We start from the raw sequence: 25,245 nt of genomic DNA, 5'->3' as shown, positions 1-25,245 counted from the left end.
CCTTGGTAGAGTGCTATGGCATCACAGCTCACAGCAATCTCAGACCCCTGGGCTCAAGTGATTCTCTTGCCTCAGCCTCCCGAGTAGGAGGGACTACAGATCCCTGCCACATGTCTGGTTAGTTTTAGAGATGAGGTCTCGCTCTGACTCAGGCTGGTCTTGAACTCGTGAGCTCAGGCGATCCACCTACCTCAGCCTTCCAGAGTGCTAGGATTACAGGCATGAACCCCTACACCCAGCCTCAAATAACTTTTTGATTATCTAAAAACCTCATTGGTCTACACTTTTGTAATTTGGATTTTTATGATTTTTCAATACATTTTACCTTTTTACTATCTTAGGTTAAAATGGCTTTGTTGTGCTCTATCATGGGTAAACGCTTATAGTGCCAATGTAATTTTAAATTAAGAGAACAAATAGTTTTCAAATACTGACACCATCGTTACTTGCATTTACATAATTAACAGCATAGTTGAAGGGCCGTAATGCTCCAGTTCGGTAGGTCTAATAGCATGTTTGTTAGAAAAGACTATATTATGTGTACTTTTAAGTAATTTTTTAAAGCTGTATTTGAACAAATTTAAGTCTTCAATTTGAAGTTTCCTGGTGTTGATTTTGATGAAATGTTGGCTTAATCATTTGTATTGATAACCCTTTCTTGTTTTTCATTTTAAAAATGAGGCTGAATTACTTTTTTTCCTATTTATTCATGTGTTCTTTAATAGCAAGCTGTTCTGTTTGGAAGGTTTCTCTTCTTCTCCAGATTTTTTTCTTTCATGCTCTGAGGGAGTGTTGTTTAGACTATCCTAGCATTTTACAGATCTGTTTTTCTGACAGATAAGGGAAAGCCACCTGGCTAGCCTGTCCTCGTATGGATGTTTTTTCGTAGGTGCATGTGTGTTTGTCAATTTTTTTTTGAGACAGAGCCTCAGGCTGTTGCCCTGGGTAGAGTGCCGTGGCATCATAGCTCACAGCAACCTCCAACTTCTGGGCTTAAGCCATTCTTTTGTCTTAGCCTCCCAAGTAGCTGGGACTACAGGCGCCCGTCACAATGCCCAGCCATTTTTTGTTTGTAGTTGTCATTGTTGTTTGGCAGGCCCGGGCTAGATTTGAACCCGCCAGCTCTGGTGTATGTGGCTGGCGCCTTAGTGGCCTGAGCTACAGGCGCCGAGCCATGGTTTGACAATTTTAGTTGTTTGGATTGGAATTATGTAATATTAATAATTTTTCTTGAGAATATTCTCTGCTGTTCTTGTTAACATGTGACACTCCCTGGCTCATTTTATTTTAGCTTTTCTGAAAGAATTGATTTAATTTTAGCTTTCTTTGTACAAACTTTCCTAATTTAGTGATCCAACTTTGATTTAATAGTGAGAAAGCTATATTATAGAATAAGCTATTTTTCATTTTTGAAATCTTTATAATATTCATTTATCTATTCACCTCCACCCTTTTATACAATTTTTCTTTGTTTACTGTATGATAGGCATTGTACTAGGGGCTGAAAACATAAGTGTGAATAAGATATGACACAGTGGGCGGCGCCTGTAGCTCAGTGAGTAAGGCGCCGGCCCCATATACCGAGGGTGGCGGGTTCAAACCTGGCCTCGGCCAAACTGCAACCAAAAAATAGCCGGGCGTTGTGGCGGGCACCTGTAGTCCCAGCTACTCGGAAGGCTGAGGCAAGAGAATCGCTTAAGCCTAGGAGTTGGAGGTTGCTGTGAGCTGTGTGAGGCCATGCCACTCTACCGAGGGCCATAAAGTGAGACTCTGTCTCTACCAAAAAAAAAAAAAAAAAAAGATATAACACAGTTCTTTGGAGAAGTTTTTGTTATTGGGATGACAAACACTATGATAATGTCTAAAGTGCCATGGGAGCAGAACTAGTTCTGTTGAGAAGTCATGGAATGGTTCACAGAGGAATTAATGACATTTGTTGTCCCTTTCAGTATTAAGGGATTAGAGTTAGTATCTTAATATCTGAATGCTTATTACCAAGTAGATGCGTGCTAGGTATATGTAAATCTATGCCTCATATACAGTAACACATGTAGGCGGCTTAAAAATTATATAGCTTCTGTGGTATCATCATTTTATAGATGAAGAAACTGAAGCACATGGGAATTAAGTCGTCCCCTCACCATGTGGGCTAACAGGTGGCAGAGTTGGGCTCTGTGCTGTTTGTTTCTTGGGATCATAAGTTTTTTTTGAGATAGTCTCAATATGTTGCCCTCGGTAGTGTGCTGTGGCGTCATGGCTTACAGTAACCTCCAACTCTTGGGCTCAAGCAATTCTCTCTTTTTTTTTTTGAGACAGGGTTTCACTTTATTGCCCTCAGTAGAGTGCTATGGCATCACAGTTCACAGCAACCTCCAACTCTTGGGCTTAGGTGATTCTCTTGCCTCAGCTTCCCGAGTAGCTGGGACTATAGGTGCCCACCGCAATGCCCGGCCATTTTTTGTTGCAGTTTGGTTGGGGCTGGGTTCGAACCTGCCACCTTCAGTATATGGGACTGGCACCCTACCCACTGAGCCACAGGTGCAACCCTCAAGCGATTCTCTTGCTTCAGCCTCCCAAGTAGCTAGGACTACAGGTGCCTGCCACAACGCTCGGCTGTTTTTTTTTTTTTTGTTGTTGTTGTTGTTGCAGTTGTTTAGCTGGCCCGGCTTGGGTTTGAACCCACCACCCTCAGTGTATGTGGCTGGCACCGTAACTACTGTGCTACAGGTGCGAGCTGGATTTTTCTATTTTTATATCCTGGTTATTAATATGGTCAGAGATAACCAACATTTTACAGTCATAGTTAATGAAAAAATAAATTACTGTACTCAAAAGATAAGAAATTTCTATTAATTTGGAAGTACATTATTTTAATGTAAATATTTTGCGCTTATGTTTCATAGTGACGTTCGGTATGTGTAGTTTTCAAATCATTATGTCTTGCATGTATTACAGGTCACCATATCATCAGCCAACCTCTTACAGGCCACGATTATTGCTGTCTGGAGAACGAGGCTCAGGTCAAACTTCTCACCTTGCTCCAGCAGTTTTGCACACTCTTGAAAGATTCTCTGTGCATAGATTAGACCTCCCAGCACTTTATTCAGTTAGTGCCAAAACACCTGAAGAATCATGTGCACAGGTAGGTTTGTCCCTTATCAGAGTCCTCCCGACTTTCTTACTGCTTGTGTCTTGGTAGTGTTTATAGTGTGTTGTGTTTATAGATAGGATTGTTTCAATGAAGTCACACGAATATTTACTTTTTATTGGTTATTTATAAGCATTCTACTATTACTACAAAAGTAGTAGTATTGAAAATACTATTACTATTGATACATAGTAATTTTTAAAGTGATCTCATTATTTTTCTCATGATCCTTCCTTACTAAAATTGTAATACTCTGTTTCTTCAAACATTATACAACAGTGGTTCTCAACCTTCCTAACGCCACGGCCCTTTAATACCAACCCATAGGTTGAGAACCGCTGTTATAGAAAGTAAGTTTCTATTGCTTTTCTCTGACCCTCTTTTCAAATTGTTCTAGATGTCTCAGAGCAGGTCTAGACTTCTTTCTTTACTTACAGCCCTATCATAGGAAGGAAGAGGATACCCAATTTGAGATATCAGGATTTAATATTAATATAGAATAGTGATGGGCGGCGCCTGTGGCTCAAAGGGGTAGGGCATATGCCGGAGGTGATGGGTTCAAACCCAACCCTGGCCAAAAACTGCAAAAAAAAAAAAAAAAAAAATAGAATAGTGATATCAATTTAAAAATTATGATTTTTTATTTTTGAGACAGAGTCTCATTTATTAACCCTCGGTAGAGTGCTGTAGTGTCACAGCTCACAGCAACCTCCAAATCCTTGGGCTTAGGCGATTCTCTTGCCTCAGTCTCCCAAGTATCTGGGACTACAGGCACCCGCCTGGCTATTTTTTTGTTGCAGATTGGCCAGGGCTGGGTTTGAACCCACCACCTTCGGTATATGGGGCTGGCACCTTAACCCACTGAGCCACAGGCACCGCCCAATTATAAATTTTTTTAATAACGGATCTGATATTTGATTTTCAACTATTTTATATTTGCTGGTTTATGAAGCAAAGTTCTAGTAGGGAGTATCTATGTTTCTTGAGGTTTTTGTACATAACCATGCATTTAAGTGTGTCATGTTGGAAATAGGGATGAGGGGAGTATGTTTTTTGAGCCAAGAGACCATGTCTGAACCATTTCTGTAATTGACACAGTGTCTAATGCATGTTCATTAAATATTTTAATAATGTGAGAAATCTAATGTAAGAAAATTAGAGAGGAATGCCACTTTATCCTTGGGAATTTAGCCTACTTTTAATTTAGATAATTGGAGTAATAATACTAAAGACATTTTGTACTGTTTTGTTGGTTTTCTTCAGGGACATTTTAAAAAAAACTTAATATATATGCTGAATTATCTAATTGAAAATCATTGTCTACATCATAAAAAGAAATATGTTTTGGTTTTTTTTTTTAGACAGAGTCTTACTGTGTCACCCTTAGTAGAGTGCTGTGGCATCACAGCTCACAGCAACCTCAAACTCTTAGGCTTAAGTGATTCTCTTGCCTCAGCCTCCCAAGTAGCTGGGACTACAAGTGCCTGCCATAACGCCTGGCTATTTTTTGTTGTAGTTGTTATTGTTGTTTAGCAGCCCCAGGCTGGGTTCAAACTGCCAGCCACTGTGTATGTGGCTGGTGCCCTAACCACTGAGCATGGGCACCAAGCCAAGAAATATGTATTTTTAAAAGAGTTCATAGTAGTGTCAACTTAATTTCAGTGTTACAGTACTCTGGATATGAACACCCTACCAACATGTACCTATTTTTTTTTTTTTTTTTGTAGAGAGAGAGTTTCACTTTATGGCCCTAGGTAGAGTGCCATGGCATCACACAGCTCACAGCAACCTTCAACTCCTGGGCTTATGCAATTCTCTTGCCTCAGTCTCCCAAGTAGCTGGGACTACAGGCGCCCGCCACAACACCCGGCTATTTTTTTGTTGCAGTTTGGCCGGGGCCGGTTTGAACCCGCCACCCTCGGTATATGGGGCTGGCACCCTACCGACTGAGCCACAGGTGCCGCCCTACATGTACCTACTTTTAAAGCCTTATTTAAAGGTTTCTTTCCACCACCACCTCTCCCCCTACCCCTCCCTCCTCCCCCCCCCCCCCCGAACAAAAAGCTATATACTAGTATTTTGCCCCTTGTTTGATACATTTAACTTATCCTGGCTATGTTTTCACTCATGTTGATTTATCTGTTTGGTTGTCTTTTTCCTTTGTAGTGAGGTGAAATTATTGCAGGTTGTATGCAAGTAAGGGAAACATTAAGTATCATTTAAAATAAACCCAAATGATTTATTAGGAAAATATAAATTAAAATTGACCCCAGAGAAGAGCGAATCTAGACAGTGACCATAGAAGAGGAAATTAAACAAGTGCCTTAAAAGCACCAAACTTAGGTGGTTTCACAGCAGGTGAATTATTTCATTCTTAAAAGGTCATTTTGATACTAGTTAAATTCTTCCAAAGCATGGGAAAGCTACAAAATCTTCAAAAAACAGCAATATCAAACCTTTCAAAGAAATACAAAGAGATTTGTAGATTAATCTCACTTAGGCAGTGATCATAAATTCCTACAAATAGAATCAGCATCATCTCCAAAGACTAATATACCATTATTAGGGCATGTACGATTGATTTAGTTAGACATTGAGAAGTATAAATATTAGGGTGCATTTAAGTTATAAATATTTGCCCATGATATGATCGATGTAGAAAACTTAACAGCGTCAGCTAAAAAATTATTAGGGATAATAAAAGGATTGTATAAGGTGGATACTTTGCAAGTTAGTATTCTAAAATTGATAGTTTTCTTTTATACGAACTATAACAATTTAGAAATAAATATACTAGAAGAGGTCACATTTAAAATAGCAGCTAAATTTACCTAGGAATTAACTGAAACAATTAATGTACAGGGCTTATTAGCAGAAAACTAAAATTCACTTGGGAGGACATTTGAATAAATGAAAGACATGCCTTGTTTGTTTCACAACTAAGGGCCAGAGACTTCTCACCAGGAGTTACCTGTGTGTATACATAAATATACACATGCATACTACTGTTCATATGTGAATAAATGTCTGGTTTCTCTGCCTTAGGTATCAGTTAAATTTAGTTTGTCAACATTTTCATCATCTTCTTCTCAATTCACATGATTTAGAAATTATTACTGGAGATCCCTGTGTTGGGAGTGAACTGCTGGAGGAACAAGGAAGTTTGGGGATTCAGAATGGGAATATATCAGTGAATACTTCATAGTGCCATCTGCATAGATGGTGCCATGCCTGGCTACAGTACTTGTGGTGACTTTGTACTAATGATTATGTTGTGTTAATCAGAGGTGGAGCTTTAGAGGAAGAAGTGTACCTTTTTTTAAGTTACTGTACTCCTTCAATTCAGAGTGTGGACTCAAGTCACATCACACAGATTAAAATCTTAGCTATTTTGCTTTTTAGTTATGAACTTGGAAACAAGTTGCTTAATTTCTTTGAGCCTTAATTTCCTCATCTATGAAATGAAGATGAAGTACCACGAGGCTGTTACATGTATTAAAATTTAAAAGCTTATTAAATAGGCTTGACTTACAGTGCTCACCACACACCCTTCCCCAGCCTTCCAAAGAGCTGGGATTATAGATGTTGACACTTACACCCAGCCTTGACCCAGGACTTTTACATTCTTCCTAAAGATATGTTAGATATGAGTATTCATATAAGGATATTTTTATTATAGCATTTTGTATAATTGCCGAATAAAACGTAAACACAGACTGAATGTGGGATTGGCTAAAATAAATTATGGCACATCTTGACATACAAAGTATAAATACCATGAAGCCACTAACGAGATTGAGGTAGATTTGCTTGGGCTGGTAGGGAAATTTGAAAGAGATATTAGTGAAAAAAGCAAGAGGCAGAAAAAAGTTAGTAATGGTTGCATTGGCTTGGAGAGTAGGACTTTGGAGTACTGGGGAATGTGTAAATTTTGTCTTTTTAGTTTATGCTCTGCCATACTGTTCAGAAATTTTGATCTTATATTTACATTTATATTTGACTACATCAAGCATAGTAAAGATAAAGGCACTTTGAAAGAGAAACATTTTCAAAGTGAGAGGAGTCTTACTATCTATATTGGTTCCTTATTTATTGCTAATATGTGTATATATTCACAAATATATTACTGGTTTAATATTCATCCCGTATAGTTAAACACTTAGGAAGTATTGTAGTAAAATATATGCTGGTGATATTGAAATTTTAGGTTTCTTTCTGATTTTTTGCTTGGTATGATTCTGAATTGGCTAAATTTGAATTCTAACTTCATACTTTAATCTTTTTATATTACTTGGATTTACTACCTTTTTGTATTGATGGGGAGAATGGAGAAAGATATTTCTTGGAAGTGAAAAACAACAAAAACACATGATGTTGTTTTGATTGTATTCTACTTACTCTAGTACATCGAGACATCTCATCTTCTCAGTTTATGTCTAAGAGCTTCCAGGCTAGAAGTACGGATTGTTTTTGAATGACCACCACTTGGATGTCCAATCTGCCAGGACCTGAGTGAGAACTTGTGTTTAGTGTTAGCTGAAATTCAGACTCCTCTGAACACTGGCTGGACATCTGATAGACTGTCTTGGTTAATCCCTGATTATTTGTATCTTAAATGCATATTTTAAGTTATTTTAAATCCATAAATATAATACTGTCTTTTAAAAAAAATTCTCCAAAAAAGAGCCTGTTATGTAATGAAACTGAGAAATTTTTAAATAATTGGTAAAGTCTAGCAAGCTTAGTTATAAGTGGGTTTAAAAGTCTTAGGGAAGAGAAAGAATGAGTCTGGTGCTATAATGCTGGAAAAATTTAAAAAGCCCTTCTCTTTTTTACTATTTTTCCTTTTTTATTTCCCCTTTGCCTTAACCTGTCTTGGGAGCTAGTCCACCTGTAGTCTAGGTTGTCTCTAAATAGATGTGGAATATAAGGGTTCGGTCTGTGGCAAGTTATGTTTGCTGGCTTTTCTCTTTTCTCCAGGCTCTAAGATACTTAATATGAATTAATTTGGGCATTTAATAGTGTAGCATGCACATGAAAGGCAGTCTTTTTTTTTTAATATAAGTTTATTTATTTAATTTTATTTTTAGAGACAGAGTCTCACTTTGTTGCCCTTAGTAGAGTGCTATGGCAACACAGCTCACAGCGACCTCCAACTCCTGGGCTTAGACGATTCTCTTGCCTCAGCCTCCTGAGTAGCTGGGACTATAGGCACCGCCACAACACCCAGCTATTCTTTGTTGCAGTTTGGCCAGGGCTGGGTTTGAACCCGCCACCCTTGGTATATGGGGCTGGTGCCCTTACTCACTGAGCCACAGGTGCTGCCCGAAAGGCAGTCTTAAAGGGAAGAAGTCTTAGGTCTTTTTAAAAGGGCTTTATTTATATGTGTGATAAGGCAGAAAGTGGTAAGAGCCCTACTTGGTATTATTTATACTGTGGGGATCATATCTAATTATATGTCTATTCTATAAAACATACATTAACAAGAATGTATATGATAGAGCTTCCTTTTCTCCTGTCTGCCTTAGCTATTGATTTCTTTTTAAGACAAAGTCTCATTATGTTGCCCTACGTAGAGTGTTGTGGCATTACAGCTCACAGCAACCTCTAATTCCTGGGCTCAAGTGATTTTCTTGTATGAGCCTCCCAAGTAGCTGAGACTACAGGCACCTGTCACAACGCCCGGATACTTAGGTATTAATTAATACCAGTTGGAGTGAAAAATGGCAGAGGAATTGATGTCCACTCTAGGGTTTTGTGGTTGTTTCTTAAAATTTAGTACACCTGACTGTACTTATTAAAATTTCTGATTTCCTGGCTTTATACCCAGAAATTCTGATTCACTAAATTGGAGGTGAGTGCTAGAAATCTTCAGTAGATCACATTTTGAGATAACAGTACAGGCACTCCCTAGGTTATGGACAACCTGACTTATGGCATTCCATGTTTAATAACTGGGCTTCCAGGGCTCCCCATAAAGATAATTTAAATAATTAAATAATTTGGAAACTAAGTTTCTTCCTCACTTGTAAACAAATCACATGTGTAAACAGTCTGTTGGCATAGCACATTTATGCTGGTGGTAACTCATTGTTCATACTGTTGTTATGTGTAGCATCACTTTCATCTTAACTTTTTTTTTATTTTGTGAGTCTGTGTTTACTTTTATGACCATGCCTCCAATATGAATATCCACTGCAAGTCCAAGTGAGCCTGCAGCAAAGAGAAAGGTGATATAAGGGAAACTAAAATAGAAATAATAAAGCATATGGAGAAAAGCCTGATGCCATCAATCATTGAGAAAGCATTAGGTTTCAGTCACTCAGCTATCAGAACAATTACGAAGGATAAAGTGAGAGTTATGGAACGTATGAAAGGCAGTGCTTTAATGAAAGCATTAGTTATTATGGAGCAGCGTAGTGGATTAGATGTTGAAATGGAAAGGTTATTATTTATTTGGTTAGAAGATCAAAATAAGTGTAATGTTCCTATTAGCCTCCCATTGATGGCAGCATTAAGTGAGTCTTTTCAAATTTTTCCTATTTCCTATCTAAATTTTTTTTGTATGAGCTTGTTATGTTCTGTTTGACTTAAAAGGAAAGAGCACAATTGTTTCTATAACTTGTTATTACAGTAGAGGGGTATTATTATGAGATCATTACACTGTATTATTATTACCACATATGTACCATTATAGTATTGTTATTATTAGTACTACCACAATATATACACACTAGTCAGCAGGGATCTGAGTTACATATAAATCTGACCTAAAGACATTCCTGGAATGTATCTCATTCACAACCCAGGACTGCCTGTACTTTAGTTGATCACTGGATACTAGTTTGACATTTATTACTAAAACAAATGCCAATTTCATAACATAGCTCTGCGTGTGTGTGCTTGTGCACATGTATGTTACTGAGCATTTCATAGTCTTTCAGAGGTTCTGGAAGAAGAATGGAAAAGGGCATAGCCTAGAAGATTTATGGTTGCCCCTGAAGTTTACAGTAATTACTAAGCCCCACAACAAGGCAGGAGATGAAGGGACTGATGAATGCTACATTTTATATTTTTAATGGAGAGTAATGATCGAATTAACATATATTGTCTGTCAAAAGCTTTGGAGTATAGGCATTAGGTGGTATGAATGATTTCAAAAGGTGAATAAGGTCTTATTTTTTGGTAAAAGAAAAGAATTGTATCTGAAAATTTTCAGGGGAAATCCCTCTTGGTTGAGCAACATTAAGGAATGAACATACTTACCTATACACACACTTGGGATGCTCTTGTGTTTGTGCTGAAGGACTTTCTGTAAGCAGTCAGTGTATACTTGGGATGCTTTTATGTTTCATCACATAGGTATCTAGGGCTTTCTATAGAAACTTTTTTTTTTTTAGTCATAACCAAATTAAATTAATCTTATCTAGATTGTATAACACTAATATTCTTGAAGTCCTTAGGAATGAAAATTTCAAAAAAAGAATTTGAGTGTTTTAATTTTCGTAAAATACTGATTTGTGTTACTGTGATAGTTCACAAACTAGTATGGATGTTATAGAGGTGTTTTATAACAGCACGCATGTAAAGAAATTTGCACCTATTTCTTGAATCCTTAACCTTTAGAATCCAGGTAGTACCTTCTTTTCACAGAAACTGCTCAATAAACCTTAATTAAATGGAATAAAATAATGTAAGTGGAATAAAGTGATCAGCAATGGAGTTATTTTTGTAATTTGTGATAGGATGGCACAAGGAATTAAACTTGTGTTTTTTATTTTCTTATTAAAAATTTTTCTTTTAGAGACAGGGTCTTACTCTATCACACAGGCTGGAGTGTAGTGGCATAATCACATCTCAGTGCATCCTCAAACTCCTGGGTTCACGTGATCCTTCCACCTCAGCCTGCTAGTGTGTGGGACTATAGGCATGAGGCACCATGCCAGCCAAATTTTTCCTTCTGATGAAAAATGAGAATGTTGTAGCTCTCAGGATTTTTCTTTTACCAGTGTTTTGTCATTTTAGTAGTACATTTCTAATACTGTTAAATGACCAAGACAAATTCTAGAAGCTTCTTGATAACAAAGTTTTCATCTTCCCATATAGCCCCCTTTGGGCAAGTGGAAGCTATGCTGGCTTTGGGTTTTTGCTTCATTCAAATTTGTGTTTAAAATTTTTCTAATTTTCTATTTTTGAAGAAAATGACTTGTTATGGGGCTATAAATTCTACAGCAGTTTATACCATTAGCGCTCCCTTGTATGGTTACTTCTAACTTCAGTGGCCTTACTTTTGCCTTTAACATCTTTAATATTTAGAGGAAGTAGTTTGTGATTTTTTTTTTTTGAAGTAAAGTTTTAAAAAAATTAAGTGACTATGATATCTGTGGCAAGGAGGAGGCCAGAAGGAAATGGAGTATATTATTTTAATAAAGAATCAAAATGAACAGTTCACATACCCTCGTGTTTGTTCATTTTACTTTTGCAAGAGTAGTGGTCATGTCAGAATTATTTTAGAAACGGTTGGTTCAGTAATTTGGCCTACTGTCTTTTTTTCTCTATAACAGTTTTTCTGTTTTCTACTACACCTTGCACATCCACCAATCCAAGACACCCTATAGGTGAGTATTTTTCCAGTTTTCAAATGGCATCAGTTGTTCCCAAGACAGTTACCACTTTATTAAACTAGACTTTATTTTTCTACTCTCAATTAAATGGTGGTTTGATTTCACAGAATGTATTTTACTCCACAACTTTAATAGCTTTCAGCAAACTGCTGAAGAGCTGTTTCTACATTACAAAAAACTCAATTTGATTAAATTTTTCCCCTGCTATTTATACTGTGAGAATTTTTAAGTGCAAGTCTCAAACCCAACTTTAAAAAAAAAATTTTCATTATAAAATAGGAATTAGAACAGGATGGTTAAAAGTTTGAAGGAAAGTTTATTTTGATATTCCAAGATAATGTTGGAGTAAGGAATTAATAAAGAAAACTTCTTTAGTAGTTAAGGATAATTTTCCCCTAAATTTTTAGGAAAAAAATTACAAAACTATTCTGTGGATAGTCGTAGCTCATTTAGTTAGGTTAATTCTCAATTTATGTGATTTAACACTCCTGGATCAGAAAGCCTAAGCCTTTTTATTTTTCCATATTCATCCTAGACTTGTCTGATTTTTTTCTCCATTTAGATTTTCATAGTTTAAAACATTCTACCACGAAAGATATTTTCTTGAAGGCTTTGGAAATAAAAAATACCTGTATTTTTAATAGGGTCAATAAGATACCATGTTTAATTGGTTAATTTTGGGAGGATTTGATGAAAGGAAAAAAAAATAGAAAAAAATCTCTTTCACAGCTGCTGGTGTCTGTGTCTAGTTCAGCTTTGCAAATACAGTTAAATCACTAGTAATATTTAGCTTCTGGATCTGTGAAACTCTTGTTAACACTTCACCTTTTGTTGCTTTGCCCATCCTCTTTGTTAACTGCTAGATGTTCTCAACACACAGTCCTGGAAAACCTAACCTAGAAGTAGTAGAATGAAAGTCAAATTTTTATTTTTTTTAAATGCATGTTTTCATATTTCTCATGTGCTCTGGGCATGTGGTAACTTGCATGTCTGAATTAGGTGGTTAGTTTTCTGAGGTTTCTCAGTAAGGTATAGCTGATTTCTCTTTTTCATGTGATCATCTTTCTCTCCCTGCTTCTGTCTTCCTGGTTTTACCAGCATGGAGTGAGGGATTGGAAGGCAACAAAAGGAGTCGGTCACTATCTTCCACATACCACGCCTGATTAAGAAGGCATGTAATTAAAGGAAAAAAAGTGCCGCATTTGCCTTTGTGCTTCTGTGTGGTTCCTTCCTTTGCCGATATTTATGCTTGTTTTTCTCTTATACAAGATTTTGGGAAAAAATAATCCTTGGATTTCTAAGATCCAGGATAAGAGGGTGTGTGTTTGCAGAAAAGGTCAAAATTTGAGAGTCCTGAAGGAGTCGTTCTGGATTGGTGGATATGCAAATGTTAACTTTTGATGGAAGTGATCATAACATCTACATTTTTTTCCCAATTTGGGGGAAAAGTAATCTTTGAGCTTCTTTCATCTGGTTTATTATTGAATTAGCAATATGTTTTATTTTACACAGGAGATTTAAAGATGTATAAAATATATTATTTTAGGCTCCGGCACCTGTGGCTCAGGTGGCTAAGGCGCCAGCCACATGTACCTAAGTTGGCGGATTTGAATCCAGCCCGGGCCTGCCAAACAACAATGACGGCTGCAACCAAAAATGTAAATAAATAGCCAGGCATTGTGGCAGCTACTTGGGAGGCGGAGGCAAGAGACTCGCTTGAGCCCAGGAGTTGGAGGTTGCTGTGAGCTGTTATGCCATAGCACTCTACCCAGGGCGACAGCTTGAGGCTCTGTCTTAAAAAAAAAAAAAAAAAAAAAATATATATATATATATATATATTATTTAAAAAACTCATGTAAGTGGTAAGCTTACTCATTAAAGAAAAATAATCCTTTTTATTCTTAGGGAAGTTTCTGATAATTCTGATCATTTTTGATATTGAATTCTTAATTCTATATCTTATACATTATATGCATTAATTGAAATGTGTTTAAAATAAAGGAAAATAAGTAGAACATTTTTGGAATAGAATTCTTAAGTTAGATTCAAGATATGTAGTTCTTTACCTTTATACCTAGACTTTTAAAAACTAATTAAGAGGTGTCATAATAACATGGGAGAATTTGTTGGTGGGCTGTTAAGCTTTTGAGTTATATATAAAAGACAGTAGTTCTGCTTAGCAGCTTATGAATAGCCAACCTGGTCCTTATTTGCAGGGAGTGGGTGACTGAAGCTATGGTTAGGACTCTTCTTAACACCTGTGGAAAACAATAATTTGTATTTTCTGATAATAGAAATGTCGCGGAGCTTTTAAACAGGGGGCCAGTTCACTGTGCCTCAGACTGTTGGAGGGCCAGACTATAGTTTAAAAAAGAAACTATAAACAAATCCCTACGCACACTGCACATATCTTATTTTGAAGTAAAAAAACAAAACAGGAACAAATACAATCACACCACCTCATGTGGCCCGCGGACTGTAGTTTGAGGACCCCTACAAGAGTATTTTGTGATTATTTTATGAAAGACTAAACTAAGGTAATAGGTGGAGGTGAACAAGCGGTTCAGTAGGAATTTCATTAGTTTTAAGCTTTATGATGGTACATTGTTCTTAGAATGTTTATTCAACTGTTAAGTGATTTTAGGCAATGTGCTCAAACTGTGTTGTCATTTTCTTCTTTGTATAAAGCTTACTAATACCACTCTCACTTGGGTGATACAAGGGTGCATGTTTATCTCTTTACTTGCAGCATATTTTATAGTGGTGTTTTGCTTTATTATCTTTACATAATAGATAAGTGGAACAATCTAATATCTATATGCTGTTAACATATACTGATAGGAATAATTAAATGGCAAAAAAATACCCCCTTTTTGGTGGGACAAGGGTAGATATATATATATATACACACACACACACACACACATATATATGTAAAGCTTAGGCGTCATATCTTGAAGGACTTAAATTTGGGGGTTGGAACTAATGATAGTAACAGGCCTGATACATTTCCTATATATGGATGTCACCGGGTAGACTATCAATTTAAGTTTTTAAATGCTGATTCTTTCCTTAATTAGATTTTTCGTGAAGCTCGGAGAACAGCACCGAGTATTGTTTACATGCCTCACATTGGCGATTGGTGGGAAGCTGTTAGTGAAACTGTGAGAGCAACTTTTCTGACATTGCTGCAAGATATACCATCATTTTCACCTATATTTTTATTGTCTACCTCTGAAACTATGTACAGTGAACTGCCTGAAGAGGTAAGAATTGGTAAAATATTTATCTTCCCTTGTTATATTGTTGACTTCGTATATTAGACCCTTTTTAATTACTGTAAAATCAGTACTGTCAGCGATCATATCCTGGCTATAACTGCTTATTAGCCATGTAAGTTAAACAAGTTATTTAATGTTTTAAGTTTCGGTTTCTTTTTTCAGTGTAATATTGATATCTTCCTCAGTGTTGTAAAGATTGAGACAATTCATGCTTAGAATAGAATTGGACATATATATACAGATCAAACATCCCTAATCCAAAAATCCAAAATTTGAAATGCTCGAAAATCCAAAAATTTGAGTCCTGATTTGAAGTCACAAGTGGGAAATTCTGCACCTGACCTCATATGATGGATTTCAGTCAAAAAAGTCAATACTTTGTTTCATACATAAAATTATTTAAAGTATTATATAAAATTACTTCCAGGTTATGTATATTAGGTATATATGAAACATAAATGAATTTATTTTGTGTTTAGACTCGGGTCTCATCTCCATCTCCAAGATATTTCGTTATGTATATGTAGATATTCCAAAATCTGAAAACACCCACACACACACACACACCCACACCCACACCCACACCCCAAATCCTAACTATGTCTGGTCCCAGGCATTTTCTTTCTTGTTTTGCAGTTTATGGCCAGGGCTGGGTTTGAACCCACCACCCCACCACCTCCAGCATATGGGTCCGCTGCCCTACTCTTTTGAGCCATAGGCGCCACCCTGGTCCCAGGCATTTTAGATGAGGGATACTCAACCTGCAGTACCTTCTAAGATTGTAGCTGTAGTTGATTCCTTTGTAATTATTTATCCTTATCATCTGTGAAATCATTTGGTGGGATTTGACCTTTCACCTGTTAGCAATGAATGATAGCATCATGTTAAGTTGAATATTATTAGTAATAAGACATTTAGCTTTTGAATTCAAATCAAAGATAAAAATCAGTCAATTCAGAAAAAATTGGTAGATAAAATCATGTGAATAAAATAGATTTCTTACATTTCTTTTTCTTTCATTTATTTATTTATGTATTTATTTTTTTGAGACAGAGTCTTACTTTTTGCTCAGGTTAGAGTGCTGTGGCATCATCATAGCTCACAGCAACCTCAAACTGGCTCAAGCAAACTTCTTGCCTCAGCCTCCTGAGTAGCTAGGACTACAGGCACTCAATGCCCATTTAGTTTTCCTTTCTTTCTTTTTCTTTCTTTTTTTGAGATGGAGTCTCACTTGGTCGCCCTTGGTAGAGTGCCATGTCATCTTAGCTCATAACAACCTCAAACTCTTGGATTCAAATGATGCTCTTGCCTCGGCCTCCCAAGTAGCTGAGACTACATGTCCCTGCCACAGCACCTGGCTATTTTTTAGAGATGGGGGTCTCACTCTGGCTCAGGCTGGTCTCAAACCTGTGAGCTCAGGCAATCCACCTGCCTCAGCTTCCCAAGTACTGGGATTATGGGTGTGAGCCACCACGCCTGGCCTTCAGTTAGTTTTTCTATTTTTAGTAGAGATGGAGTCTGGCTGGCTCTTGCTCAGGCTGGTCTCAAAACTGTGAGCTGAAGCAGTCCACCTGCCTCAACCTCCTAGAGTGCTAGGTTTATAGACGTGAGCCACTGTGCCTGGTACCAAATTGATTTTTAAAAAATTGTTCTAATACCCTGAGCTCACCAGGTCTTGACATTGTCTGGTATAGGAATACTTGATAATATTTTGCCCAGGAGATACAGTAGGAATGATGTTCATATACAGATTTGCCTTTTTAAATGTTGTAATATAAAACCTGATTATGTGGGTTTTTATGATTAAGGTATTTGCTGAGTTCTTTTATGTTTCAGCTTTTGTAATTTTGCTAAAATGGGTTTGTATGATTTATTGCTTTTTAAGAAAAGTACATTAAATGTAGAGTAATTCATTTTTTATAATATCTGATAGTATGTGAAGACCATTAATCAAAATGTTTACTGTAGAGGGCAATAAAATTTAATGGAATGCTGTGTGTAATAGGAATCAGAAAAACCAAGGTACTGACTTATTGGTCTTTTGATGGTATGTAAATATTTAGACCTAGAATAGCTTGAGTTTTCTTGTCCATAAAATGTAAATAATAACAGAGAGGGTTGTTGGTGTGATACAGTATATGTGCATTTATTTTGGAAACCGTAGAGCAATGGTTCTTAACCTGTGGGTGACGACCCCTTTGTAACAATGAAAGTACATTATAGCATTAGGAAGTTTGAGAACCACTGCCACAGAGCTATAAGAGGTTTGATGTTATACTACTATAAAGTAGGAATGCTGGTAAAGAAGACCAGCATTAAACCTAGATGTAATCTAGGAGCAACTTTTACAAGTTAGACCTCTCTGTCAACTAGTTGGTTTTTGGGTTTTGTTATTATTTTTGTTGTTGTTATTATTATTATTTATTTTTCTGTTTTGAGACAGAGCCTGAAGCTGTCCCCCGGGGTAGAGTGCTGTGGCATCACAGCTCACAGTAACCTCCAACTCCTGGGTTTAAGTGATTCTCCTGCCTCCACCGCCCGGGTAACTGGGACTACAGGCACCTGCCACAATGCCCAGCTATTTTTTGTTGCAGCTGTCATTGTTGTTTGGCGGGCCTGGGCTGGATTCGAACCCGCCAGCTCAGGTGTCTGTGGCTGGTGCCTTAGCCGCTTGAGCCACAGGCGCTGAGCCTATTATTATTTTTGAGATAGGATCTCCCTCTGTTGCTCAGGCTAGAGTGCAGTGGCATCATCATAGCTCACTGCAACCTCAAACTCCTCCTCAAACTCAAAGCAGTGATTCTCCTGCTTTGGACTTCCAAAGTGCTAAGATTACAGGTGTGAGCTACCACACTGGCCTGTTGAGAGAAATTTCACTATGTGCCCACCTAACTAGTTTTATTATAATATTAAAAAAGAAAGAGAAGAGATAAAAATTGGGGGATAATTAAGGATTCTAGTTGAGAATATGCATTCTCTGAATTTTATATTGTTGAAAAATTTGTAAATAAAAATCTTATAAGCCTATCTTCTTGAAAGAGCAAATTTTATTTTGCCTACCTGTTGCTTGTATGTTCTGTAATTTTACTCTTGGTTTAGTATTTTACTATTTTACAGCTAATAATATAGCATACATACTTTCAATCTTGGTATATTGTTGTCATAATTTTTAAAGGGTTTAAAAAAGCCTGCTGACTAGTATGCTTTTTCATTCTTTATTTCTAATGCCCAAATTAATAGCTAAATTTACTGGCATTGAATCTTGAAATTTTAGCCCACTTTCCCTCTCATCATCTGTATAATTAGCCCTTATTAGTCAAGTAACCACTAAAGTTATTGTGGATATTCATAGTCGTGGGGTAAAGATCTTGGGAATTGTCTCATACTACTGATTACATAACATTTTTATACTGATTGTTCATGGAAAATCCTCCCCTGCCCACAAGCCTTCCATTTTAATTTCAGTTTTGCCATTAGAATGCTTATTGTTAGGTGGCGCCTGTAGCTCAGTGGGTAGGGCACCAGCCGCATACGCCCAGGCTGGTGGGTTTATATTCGGCCCGCGCCAGCTAAACAGCAGTGACAACTGCAACAATAAAATAGCTGGGCGCTGTGGCGGACGCCTGTAATCCCAGCTACTTGGGAGGCTGAGGCAAGAAGAATCACTTAAGTCCAAGAGTTGGAGGTTGCTGTGAGCTGTGACTCTACCTAGGGTGTCATAGTGAGACTGTCTCAAAAAAAAAAAGAAAAAGAGAATACTTATTTTCATGTTACAAACTGAAATGGTAATCTATAATACTTAGTAGGTATTGGTAAGTACTTGTTGAATGAATGAAGAGAATCGTGGACCAAGTGTCTGTAGGTTAGCAGGTTGCCACATCTGTGGAAGAAATGAAGTAAAAAGTGGGAAGTATAAAACCAAGTGATTTCTCGAAGAAAGAAATGGCCTATTTACTATAGTATATTTAAGAACACACAATGGTTAAATTAAAATAACAGTATTTTAGGATTTTACAGGATTAATAGGCATATGTAAAAAACATTTTTCTTGGTGCAGTGGCACACTCCTGTAGTCATGGCTACCTGGGAGTCTAAGGTTGGAGGATCCCTTGGCCTCAGGAGTTCAAGTTCGGCTGGGCAACATAGTGAGACTCTTGTCTCTCAAAAAAACAAGAGGCTGGGTGCAGTGGCTCATGACTGTAATTTAAGCACTTTGGGAGACTGAGGCAGGGGAATCATTTAAGGCTAGGAGTTTGAGACCATGAGGTTGCAGTGAGCTCTGCTGATGCTGCTGCACTGTAGCCCAGGCAATAGAGTAAGACCCTGTCTCAAAAAACCCAAGCTAAACCGAAACAAACATAAACAGCACCCCACCCCGCCCCAGGCAATACCAAAACAGTTGAGAAAACTTGACAATCCATAGAAATATTCGCAAATATATACATACACACATATTTTCCAATCAGTAATACCATTTATAGGTAATTACCTGAATATTTTTTGATGATCAAACATAAAGATACATATAGCATAGACAACACAAAAAATACAAAGGGTTTATTATAGGCTTTTCATAGATTGGAAACTATCTAAATTTCCTATCATAGGGAATTGGTTAGGTTATAGTAGATTCATTCCATGAAACACAATGAGAGCATTAAATATATTGGCGTGGAATGTATTTAATATCATGAGAAGGTGTTTATATGTTTTTGAAATTTAATTTCAAAATTTTGAAATTATTTGATAAATGCAGGTTATAAATCAATAAGTATGGTGTTTTTCCAGTTTATAGAGAAATAACCAGAAGCATATATCAGAAATGTTATTAGTAATTATCTCTGAGTGTTAAAATTATAGTAATTTTTTTATTCTTATTTTTTAAATCTTCTGTAATAAATACTGTTGTAATCAAAAGATAAACCCATTATTCTGAGTTGAAAGGAAAAATTTCTCTGTTTTTAAAAATTGAAGAAAACACAAAAAGAATTAATCCTTCTGGGACTAGTGTTTTATTAGTGGGAGAAAATGACAATCCCATCCTTTTAGAGCCCGTTTGACATTATTTTGTGTTTGTGTGTATGAATATATATCTCTTAGTCCAGTAGTCCAAAATAAGTTTATACCCAGTGTTTTGGGATACTAAGAGAAACATTAGAACATCTAATTATTTTTATTTTTCATATCAGCTTAAATATCCTCTGTATATGTTTGGTAATAGAAATAATATATACTGGTGGGAAATTTTTCATATTTTTTTCCTGCTAAAGTATTTAATAAAAAAACATTCAGAAATCATTGCTCCAGATCAGTTGTGACAAAGTGTGGTCCAGGGGCCCCTAGGGATCCCCTAAGACTTTTTAGGAGATTGTCAGGTTTCTCATTTTTTTTTCACTACATATTTGTTGAAGTCTAGTTTTTTTCGTATATTGCAATCAAAATAACGTATTGCAACAGATTGAATACTAAAGCAGAAATAATAATCACTTGTTTTCCATCACGTTAGATATAAAAATACTTGAAAAATTTTAAACCATGCTACTTTTCTCACTAAATTTTATTTTATATTTTATATATTTTATGTTCTCTGTATTGTATAGTTTGGAAACATTTTTCAAAAGATTATCCTTTTTAATGTTAATATGTAATGGGCTTATTTAAAAAATGTTCTCAGTTTTAACTTTAAATATGTAAATATTGAACAGATATAAGCCACATAAATAACAGCTCTTTTTAGGTCCTCAATAATTTTTGAGGGTCTGAGACCAAATAGTTTAAACAGGTCCTGAGACCAAAACAGTTGTGAACCTGTGACCTCGACTGTAAGCTCTTTGAAGCAAGAGAATTGGTTACTGGCTGCATCTCTCTGGTTCCCAGCTCGTTGCTGACAATCTGGGAGTTATTCAGTAAAAGTTTGCTGTATCAAAAAAGGAACTAACAATTGAATTGCCACATAGGTTATAAGTAACCTTTGCCCAGCCTCATTCCCGTCCTTCAGAATTATACTATAAGTAGACTTAACTTGTGTAGAACCTTTCTAGGGATAGTTGGAGAATTTTAGTTAAGATGTATGGGAATTGCAAGTTACTTCTATTGAGGAGAATTAGAAAAAAGTTAATTGGGGCGGCACCTGTGGCTCAGTCGGTAGGGCGCCGGCCCCATATACCGAGGGTGGCGGGTTCAAACCCAGCCCCGGCCAAACTGCAACCAAAGAATAGCCGGGCGTTGTGGCGGGCGCCTGTGGTCCAGCTGCTCGGGAGGCTGAGGCAGGAGAATCGCTTGGGCCCAGGAGTTGGAGGTTGCTGTGAGCTGTGTGAGGCCACGGCACTCTACCGAGGGCCATAAAGTGAGACTCTGTCTCTACAAAAAAAAAAAAAAAAAAAGTTAATTGAGGGTTGAGCCAGAAAAAAAGACTTTTGAGGGAGGAAGCAGATAGAAATAGAGATATTTGCAAGAAGGAAAACAAACTTCAACCAGAATTCTGTTTCTGAAGATATTCATGTTATCTACTTTGTTATTAAATCATGTGGGCAGGCTCAAGATGATATAAGTCAGTATATTGGAGATGAATTTTAAAGAAATACTTCTTAGCTATGCTGATGAAATTAAGATTACATAGCACTTTATCATTGCAAGTGTTTTCATGTCATTTGTGTCGCTGGATTTATGGTACAACCTGGCAGGTAAAAATCAGTAACTTTAAGTAGAAAAATCAGGTAAGGGCTCAGGCGTGATGGCTCACGCCTGTAAATCCCAGCACTTTGGGAGGCCTAGGTGGGTGGATTGCTTGAGGTTAGGAGTTCAAGACCAGCCTGAATTAGTGGGGCATCATGGTGGGTACCTATAGTCCCAGCTACTTGGGAGGCTGAGGCAGAAGAATCGCCTAAACCCAGGAGTTTGAGGTTGCTGTGAGCTATGACGTCATTGCACTCCAGCCTGGGCAACAGAATGAGACTCTGCCTCAGACAAACAACAACAACAATAACAACAAAACCAGGTAGGGGCATTAAAAACAAGATGGATGATCTGATCTATATACAAAGGAACTGTTTTTTTTTTTTTTTTTTGGTAGTTGCATTTTGGCTGGGGCCGGGTCTGAACCCACCACCCTCAGTATATGGGACCAGCGCCCTACTCACTGAGCCACAGGTGCCACCCAGGAACTGTTTTTTAATATTAATGTTTTGGTAGTAAAAAAATAATATGATTCTTCTTAAAATTTTAGAGGAAAGAGAGATCCTCACAAGCTTTTTTTTCTCTTTCGAACCAAAAAAGAATAGTAAGTGAACATTGTTATCATTTTAAGGCACATAAAATACTAAATTTTATTTTTATTTAATGGATTATTTTCCTATATTGCTTTGAGGAAAGCAAATTTTATTTGTTTTCTTAGGTTTATTTTTGACCTTGGTTTCCATACGTTTTTTTTCTTTTGAGATTTTCAGTTCTTAAACCATTAATTTTCCCTATACAAAGGTTGCAGGAACCTTAGCTTCAAAATTAGGGACTAACAATTATATTTAGCATGTTAATAAGTGAGGTGAAACAAAAAGATTTTGCTAATGAAAGAATTGCTGCCATTGATGTAACTGTAACTATGTGCCAGACATTATATTAAGCCAGTTATATACAATATCTAAGTTAAGTTTTTTAAGTGTCCAGTAAGAAAGGCATTATTGTTATTTTTCTATTTGACAGATGAAGAAACTGAGGCTAGCAGGAGTAAAGTAACTTGCCTAGGGTCTCACAGCTAGTATGGCAGAGCAAGGATTTGAACCCAGGTTTGTCTGATTCCAAAGGTCATGTACTTATGATGCCCTAAAATCTGTATGACTCCAGAGAAACTGTTTCTGGATATTGTGATGTTAGGCTTGATGTTAGGTCAGAGAAAAGGAGTGTTTTATATTTACCAACAAATTTGGTAAATACTGTTCTTTCAACAAAAATTTATTAAGGGCCCATACTATGCAATGCAATGTACTAGTAAGTTTGAATTTGTTTAAGGTAGGTCACTGTTTTTTTACTCTTCTATCTTTAATCCTTAACTGCATAACTCAGTTTCTGGATGTACATGTATAGATATTTATGTGAACATACATATTTCTAGGACAGTAAATTTTTGCTGAATGATTGAATAAATAAAATAGGTGAAAAACAAAAAGATAGTAATTGATCTCTAAGAATTTGAAGTTTAGAGGGAAGAGAGACATAGAAAATATTATAATACAGTATTAGAAATGGTATGGTAATATATATTAAGGCATGATCCATAAAAGAAAAAATCGATAAAGTGAACTTTATCAACATTAAAAAATTTTACTCTTCAAAATATACCATTAAGAAAGTGAAAAAGCAAGCCACTGACTGTGAGAAAATATTTCAAAGATGTCAAATCACTTACATGATAAATGACTTATATCAATAATGTATAAAGAAGTCTTGCAGCTTAATGATGAGACTCCTGTCTTTCTATTTTTTTTTTTTTTTTGGCCGGGGCTGGATTTGAACCCGCCACCTCTGGCATATGGGACCGGCGCCCTACTCCTTGAGCCACAGGCGCCACCCCAAGACTCCTGTCAAATGATCTTTGAGAGTGGTAAGGCCATTCAATAGGGAAAGGACAGTTTTTCATGAAAGGTGCTGGAAAACTGGATAACTGTATGCAAAAAGTAAAATTATAAAAATGAAGATGGATTCTTACCTTATATACATACAAAAAAATTAACTCAAAATGGATTAAAGACCTAAAAAACTACATAAAGTACTCACATATGAAGTATGTTTAAAATAAAAGACCTATAAAGCATATGGGAAAAGGTTCATGACGTTGAATGTATTTTTTTTACTTATTTTTTTCAGTGGTAAGATAAGATTTTATTAGAAAGGAATATAGAAGCAATAAAAAAGCACCAGAGCCTCTGGCAAAGGGGAAGACCCAAGTCAGAAGTCTCTCTTGGAACCTTTGTCTAGGGGCATGATGTTGAATTTGGTAGTGATTTCTAGGATATGACACCAAAGTATAGGAAATAAAAGAAAAAATAGGTAATTTGGACCTCATAAAAATTAAAACTTTTATATATCAGAGGATACTGTCAGCAGAGTGAAAGGCAACCCACAGAATGGGAGAAAATATTTGCAAATATATATCTTATAAGGGATTGATATCCAGAGTATAAAAAGAACTCCTACAACTTAATAACAAAACAAATCTAATTTAAAAATGGGGAAAGGATTGAATAGACGTTTCTCCAAAGAAGAAAGACAAATGGACAATACATATGAAGAGAAACCCAGCACTAATCATTAGGGAAATATAAATCAAAACTACAGTAAGATACACTTCATGCCTATTAGGATAACTATTATCAGAAAAAACAGAAAAGTCTAGGTGTGATGGCTCACACATGTAATTGTAGCAGTCTGAGAGGCAGGAGTATTGCTTGAGGTCAGAAGTTCAAGACCAGCCTGAGCAAGACCAAAACCTCATCTCTACTAAAAAATAGAAAAACTAGCCTGGCATAGTGGCTTGCACTAGCTACTTGAAAAGCTGAGGCAGGAGGATTACCTGAGCTCAGGAGTTGGAGGTTGCAACAAATTAAAATGACTCCACTGTACTCTACCCAGGGCAGGGTAACAGAGCAAAGCTCTGTCTCAGAACAAAATAAAATAAACAAAATAGCAAGTGTTGGTGAAGATGTGGAGAAATTGGAACTTTTTTTTTTTTTTTTAGACAGAGTCTTACTATGTCCCCCTCAGTAGAGTGCCTTGGTGTCACAGCTCACAGAAATCTCAAACTCTTGGGCTTAAGCCATTCTCTTGCCTCAGCCTCCCAAGCAGCTGGGACTACAGGCGCCTGCCACAACACCCGGCTATTTTTTTGTTCCAGTTGTTTAGCTGCCCTGGGCCAGGTTTGAACCTGCCACCCTTGGTGTATGTGGCTGGCGCCGTAACCACTGTGCTATGGGCACTGAGCCAAGAAATTGGAACTTTTGTGCATTTCTGGTGAGCATGTAAAATTGTAGTAGCTGTTGAAAACAATAGGCATTTCCTTAAAAGGTAAAACACCCCATTGCCATATTATCCAGAAATTCAACTTCTGGTTATGTACCCAGCGTATACAAAAGAATTAAAAGCAGAGACCTGAACAGTTATTTGTACACCCATATTCATAGCAGCATTATACACTGTAGTA

General features: G+C 36.7%; 1 protein-coding gene across 3 annotated transcripts in view; it reads left to right on the top strand.

The window, feature by feature from the left end:
* The window catches only part of ATAD2B (ATPase family AAA domain containing 2B), a 176,979-nt gene that overhangs the window by 104,209 nt on the left and 47,525 nt on the right, over positions 1 to 25,245 (top strand). For all 3 annotated transcript variants that reach the window (XM_053588597.1, XM_053588596.1, XM_053588598.1), the window contains 2 exons: positions 2,956 to 3,142; positions 14,853 to 15,038. In XM_053588597.1, the coding sequence (XP_053444572.1) occupies positions 2,956 to 3,142; positions 14,853 to 15,038 (373 nt within the window). The remainder of the gene's footprint in view (positions 1 to 2,955; positions 3,143 to 14,852; positions 15,039 to 25,245) is intronic.

Source organism: Nycticebus coucang, chromosome 4, assembly GCF_027406575.1.
Source record: "Nycticebus coucang isolate mNycCou1 chromosome 4, mNycCou1.pri, whole genome shotgun sequence".
In the NCBI taxonomy this organism is placed as follows: Eukaryota; Metazoa; Chordata; class Mammalia; order Primates; family Lorisidae; genus Nycticebus; species Nycticebus coucang.
Note: the sequence above shows the minus strand (reverse complement) of the source record. Positions and strands in the feature narration are given on the sequence as shown.